At 43.5% G+C, this 6,505-nt stretch overlaps 1 protein-coding gene across 2 annotated transcripts in view; it reads left to right on the plus strand.

Moving 5' to 3' along the window:
- Window positions 1–1,657: 1,657 nt before the first annotated feature.
- The window catches only part of hsd11b1la (hydroxysteroid (11-beta) dehydrogenase 1-like a), a 45,615-nt gene continuing 40,767 nt past the window's right edge, over window positions 1,658–6,505 (plus strand). For both annotated transcript variants that reach the window (XM_043721363.1, XM_043721362.1), the window contains exon 1: window positions 1,658–2,072. In XM_043721363.1, the coding sequence (XP_043577298.1) occupies window positions 1,928–2,072 (145 nt within the window). In that variant the 5' untranslated portion in view covers window positions 1,658–1,927. The remainder of the gene's footprint in view (window positions 2,073–6,505) is intronic.

Below are 6,505 nucleotides of genomic sequence, written 5' to 3' on the forward strand. Positions count from 1 at the left end.
ATCCAAACTGCTATTTCTCCCACAATCCCATTCCTCCGCATTTTTTACAATAGCCTACTGTGGGGAACCTTATCGAATGCCTTGCTGAAATCCATATACACCACATCAACCGGTTTACTCTCGTCAACCTGTTTGGTCACCTTCTCAAAGAATCAATAAGGTTTGTGAGGCAAGACTTACCCTTCACAAAACCGTGCTGACTATCCCTAATCAAATTATTATTTTCTAGATGATTATAAATCCTATCTCTTATAACCTTTTTTTTCAGCTTAAAAATACGGGGTATACCATTTAGGACAGAGATAAGGAGAAACTTCTTCACCCAGAGAGTGGTGGCTGTGTGGAATGCTCTGCCCCACAGGGCAGTGGAGGCCCAGTCTCTGGATTCATTTAAGAAAGAGTTGGATAGAGCTCTCAAAGATAGTGGAATCAAGGGTTATGGAGATAAGGCAGGAAGAGGATACTGATGAGGAATGATCAGCCATGATCATATTGAATGGCAGTGCAGGCTCGAAGGGCTGAATGGCCTACTCCTGCACCTATTGTCTATTGTCTAACCTTTTCTAACACTTTACTAACAACTAAAGTACTTGAAAATGGTCGTGACTCCCAAAGTAACATGAGAAATGGGTGGGGGTGATTGGTGGGGGGATGGGAGTAGTTGAACAGTGCAAAACGAGAGGGCATTGGGTTTATGGGGAGAGGGGGAAGATTTATAAAGGACTTAAGGGGCAACTTTTTCATGAACAGAGTGGTGTGCGTGATGCCAGAGGAAGTTGTGGAGGCTGGCACAATTACAGCATTTAAAAGACATCATGGATGGTTATATGTACTGGAAGAGTTATGGGCATATGGGCCAAATGCTGAAAATTGGGATGAGATTAATTTAGGATATTTGGTTGGCATGGACAAGTTCGACTAAAGGGTCTGCATGCTGTACAACTCTATGATTTTATGAGGTGGGACAGGTTTTAAATCTTGGAGCATAGCCACACTGCTCGGAGAGTCATGACAATCACCGTATAGACATATCGACCTCTGGTTCTGGAAGTCAATGCCACCCATGGTCCTCAAAGGTCCTGCCACACAGCATGAGGAAATATTAAAGGAAATGTGGCCTGAGGGGGAAGAGGCAGAGGTATACACTGGCCACTGCTGCCTGTGATCTTGCAACCCTAAACTTTGAGAAGACCTCTTGCAATGACCTTCGCTGTGGTGGGCATCAGGCATACCCTTCTGCAGTTATTGCAATTAGTCTTCTCTCCTTTCTTTTTAGAATTATATCATCTCGGAGATCTGCTGGCATGCTCTCATCCTATCAGGTGAGGCAAATCAGGGCATGTAATGTGTCATGAGGGAGATGAGGTCATGAATCATGAGAATATAGGAAGTAATGTTAGGAAGTTAGTGAAAGACGCCGAAATTGGTGACATAGTAGACTGTGAAGAAGATTATCTAAGAATACCTTGTGATTCTTGATCAGATGGGCCAATAACCCAAGAAGTATCAGCCGGAGTTTAATTGAGATAAATAAGGTATTGCATTTTAGTAAGGCAAAGCAGGACAGGACTTACACAGTTAATGGTAGGATCCTGAAGGGTGTTGTTGAACAGAGTGATCTTGGGGTGCAAGTTCATAGTTCCTTGAAAATGGTGTAACAGGTAGAAAGTAGTATCATCAATGATGGCTGGTGGTATTATTGAATTTGAATTCAATAAACTTTGGAATTAGAAACTAGAAGTTAAGGGCTGGGATATTAAATAATACGTGGCTATACACCTTGATTCCAGTTTCCCTTTATCAACATTGGATGATGTTTTTCATCTTGCAATGCTGCAATTCTTCCTAAAGTGGGCAGTAAAACTTTATGCACTTCTAAGGGATGTCCAATAAATACTGGTCTTGCCAACAACACCCACAATAACTAATGTTGATAAAACCTCTCATTTACCAGGCTTTTCCAGTGCAATTTCGATACTCGGGAATGGCAAGCTGTAAAAGTTTTTCTGTTCTTATTTTAACTGTTTCTGCTGGATTTTTGGCAATATTGTGGAGAGACACTTTTGATCTTGGTAAGGACTTTTATGACTTTTGATGCAATTCATTCTGCAATCTAGAGGGTCACTTTGAGCTTTCCCAACTTTAATTGAGAATCAAAAAGCGTGGCACTGGAAAAGCACAGCCAGTCGACGTTTCAAGCATAAGCTCTTCATCAGAAACCACACCTGGTGAAGGAGCCGCACTCCGAAAGCCAGTGCTTTCAAATAAACCTGTTGGACTATAACCTGGTGTCATGTGATTTTTAACTTTCCCCCTAAGGACATTCCTTAAAATGTAGCTTCTTGACTGAGCTTCAGATCATCTGACTTAACATATTCTTATATTCTCAGTATCAAACCTTGTTTTATTACACTCCGGTGAAGATGTTTATTACCGTAAAAGTGTTGTGTACAAGTTGTTGTTGCCTCACTAGATATTTCTGTGTTCTGTATTTGAGTGTGAGTCTGGCTCAGTTGGTACGGTGTATTGAATTCAACTTTTTACTATATTCCTTGAAGAACACAAAAAAGCCACATCCAGCGGGTGCTTGTAAAATCCAGAATCCCTGATTGAGAGAGTGTGTGAGAGTGAGATTCTGAGAGTGAGAGGGACACAAAGTCTGTGAGTTGGTGAGAGAGTGACACACACACAGAGTCTGTGAGTGAGGTAAGAGAAAGATACCATCTCGGATTGAGAAGTGAAAGCCTGAATGTAAGAATATGAGAAGGAGTGGCACAGTCTATTGGTGAGACTGAGGCAGTGTGTGTGAGAGGGAGAGAGGGAGGCATTGTTGTATAAAGGTAGGTGTCTGAAAGGGTTAATACTGAGCTGTGCCTTAAGCATAACCCTCAAGTGAGAGAGTAGATGTGCCTGAGAGAGTGAGGCAGAGAGGGGAGTGTTTGTAAGTAAGAGAAGAGTTGGAAGAGTGTGAGAGTATGATAGAGAAGGGATTATGTGCAAACATAAGAGACAGGATGTGTGTGCAGGAGGGACTGAGAAAATGGTGAGTGTGTGAGAGAGAGGAAGGGACTAAATAAGATTCTGGGACTGGGTGTGAGCAGTGAACTCAACCTCTCCTCCAAAATCTAACATGGCACTAGGCTGGACAAGGAGGAAAACCCAGTCTGTAAGGCAACCCCTTCTCTCTGTCACTCTTGCATGAGTTTTGCGGAGGTCAGTTTGAAGGATATATCGCCAGATGTAAATGCACAGTGATGTTTTCTAAACATAAAACCCAAACATAGCTTCTCTCGTCTTCTTTTCCCTGATGATGAGGGCTTGCAGCCAAGTCTATCTCTGTCTATGATTTGGACTGGGTGTGCAAAGTTAAAAATCACACAACACCAGATTATAGTCCAACAGGTTTATTTGAAAGTATTAGCTTTCGGAGCACTGCCCCTTCATCAGGTAGCTGGGGAGCAGGATCATAAGACAGAATTTATAGCAAAAGATCACAGTGTCATGCAACTGATACAATATATTGAACAAACCTAGATTGTGTTAAGCCTTTCATCTTTTAGAATGGATTGCAGCTTTCAGTTTATTAATGAATTGAATTGAATTTATTGTCATGTGTACTGAGGCACAGTGAAAAGCTTTGTCTTGTGAGCAATACAGTCAGATCACAGAGTTAAGCAGCATAGATAACTTAATAATAGGTAAACAGCGGCAAAAACAAAAACACAGGTACAGGCAAATATTAAGAGCTTGTGAGTTCATTCAGTATTCTAACAACAGTAGGGTAGAAACTGTTACGAAACCGACTGGTGCGTGTGTTCAGGCTTCTGTACCTTCTCCCCAATGGTAGAGGTTGGAGAAAAGCATTACCAGGGTGGGATGGATCTTTGAAGATGCTGGCGGCCTTTCCTTGACAGCGGGCCTGGTAGAGGGATTCTATAGATGGGAGGTTGGCCTTTGAGTTTGTCCAGGCAGAATTCACCACTCTTTGTAACCATCTCTGATCTTGAATGGTGAAGTTGGCATACAGGTAGTGATACATCCAGACAGAATGCTCTCGATGGTGCACCTGTAAAAGTTAACTAGGCAGAAGTGAGGACTGCAGATGCTGGAGATTAGAGTAAAGATTAGAGTGGTGCTGGAAAAACACAGCAGGTCAGGCAGCATCCGAGGAGCAGGAAAATCAACGTTTCGGGCAGAAGCCCTTCATCAGGAATGAGGCTAGAAGCCTTGGGGGTGGAGAGATAAATGGGAGGGGATGGGGCTGGGGAGAAGGTAGTTGAGAGTGCAACAGGTGGATGGAGGAAGGGGTAAAGGTGATAGGTCGGAGAGGAGGGTGGAGCGGATAGGTGGGAAGGAAGATTGACAGGTGGGACAGGTCATGAGGGCGGTGCTGAGCTGCAAGTTTGGAACTGGGGTAAGGTGGGGGGAGGGGAAATAAAGACTTAACCTACACCACGCGTTTCATCACTTCCGCCCCCTACATCATCACTGACGTCACGCGTTCCGTGACTTCTGTCCCCCTAACTGCTGTCATCACCACTCACCTGCACACTGCCAGCACTCCCCTCACAGATCCCACTGTCACCATCCCCGTTCCCCAGGACCCCGAAGGGAACATCACCTCTGCAAATGACTCCACCCCCATTCCTCCTACCACCATGCCCACTCCATTTACAGCATCCGCCCCCAATCCCAGCTCCACACCTAAACGAGGTCCTAGCTCCCAGTCTTGCCGAGTTTTCACCATCCCTCCAGACCTCCCACATGTTGCAACTCTACAAGACATTGGTTAGGTCACTTTTGGAATACTGCGTTCAGTTCTGGTCTCCCTACTACAGGAAGGATATTGTGAAACTTGAAACGGTTCAGAAAGATATACAAGATGTTGCTGGGGTTGGAGGGTTTGAGATTTAGGGAAAAGCTGAATAGTCTGGGGCTATTTTCCCTGGGACATCAGAGATTGAGGGGAGACCTTATAGAGGTTTATAAAATTGTGCAAGGTATGGATAGGATAAATACACATGGTTTTTTCCCCTGAGGTTGGTGAGTTCAAAACCAAAGATCATAGGTTTAAGGTGAGAGGAGAAATACTTAAAAGGGACCTAAGGGCCAACATCTTTATGCAGAGGGTGGTGCACGTATGGAATGAACTGCCAGAGGAAGTAGTGGAGGCTGGTACACTTACAACTTTTTAAAGGCATCTGGATAGATATATGAATAGGAAGTGTTTAGAGTGATATGGGCCAAATGCTGACAAATGGGATTCGAAGCATTTAGGATATCTGGTTGGCATGGACAAGTTTGACATATGGGTCTGTTTCCATGCTGTACAGCTGTATGACTCTATGGCAGTACGGTGTCTCACTGGTTAGCACTGCTGCCTCAGAGTGTCAGGGATAAAGATTCAACTCCAGCCTTGGGTGACTGTCTATGTGGAGTTTGCACATCCTCTCTGTGTCTTTGTGTGTTTCTGCTGTGTGCTTCAATCTCCTCCCACAGTCCAAAGATCTGTAGATAAGGTGGACTGGCCATGCTAAATTGCCCTGTTGTGTTCAAGGATGCACAGGCACTATAAATATGTGAGGTAAAATTTCATTTTAATTAGGGTGATAATAAAGGAATAAATGCTGTTAATGAATTCTTGTTAATAAATTCCTGATAAAAATATGACTTGACATCCAGAACTTTGTTGTAAAACACCAAGAAAGGCCTCCTTTGACTTCTCACATAAATCCTCTGAATTTTTTCAGATAAATGCTATCATTCATGTAAAATTTCACATATATCAGCCACAGGGCCATCATTATCGAATATGTGCTCCATAACTAAATAAACTACCCACCAAAGTCACAGTGAAGTGCTTGTTTGTCTCCAGTTTAATTGAGATTTCCAAGTGGTCATGCAATCTTTGATGTGGGGCTCTGAATAGAGATGCTTGATTTTTAGTAAAGATAAAGTCCTTGGATGGATGTTTATTTTTATAAAGGATCAGTAGTTGAAATAATTTAAATAATTGAATGGGTTTTTAATCAATTAATCTTTATGAGATTTGTTAAGTAATCAATGGACACTTGGAATTTTACGTTATTTCACCTCAGCATGACTCCTGAGGTGTGTCCCTGTTGGAGGTAATGACAGTTAGCACGGAGTGTGAAAGGACAAAAGGTAACGGTTTGGACTGTGGGTTGACAAGAGTTGACATTAAGTTGGTATGGGGTTTATAAGAGCTGAAAATGTGTTGCTGGAAAAGCGCAGCAGGTCAGGCAGCATCCAGGGAACAGGAGAATCGACGTTTTGGGCATAAGCCCTTCTTCAGGAATGAGGAAAGTTTGTCCAGCAGGCTAAGATAAAAGGTAGGGAGGAGGGACTTGGGGGAGGGGCGTCGGAAATGTGATAGGTGGAAAGAGGTCAAGGTGATCTCCCAGACCGTCCATAACCTCATCACCTCGGGGGATCTCCCATCCACCGCCTCCAACCTCATAGTCCCACAACCCCGCACCGCCCG

This window comes from Chiloscyllium plagiosum, chromosome 31 (assembly GCF_004010195.1).
Source record: "Chiloscyllium plagiosum isolate BGI_BamShark_2017 chromosome 31, ASM401019v2, whole genome shotgun sequence".
Lineage (NCBI taxonomy): Eukaryota > Metazoa > Chordata > Chondrichthyes > Orectolobiformes > Hemiscylliidae > Chiloscyllium > Chiloscyllium plagiosum.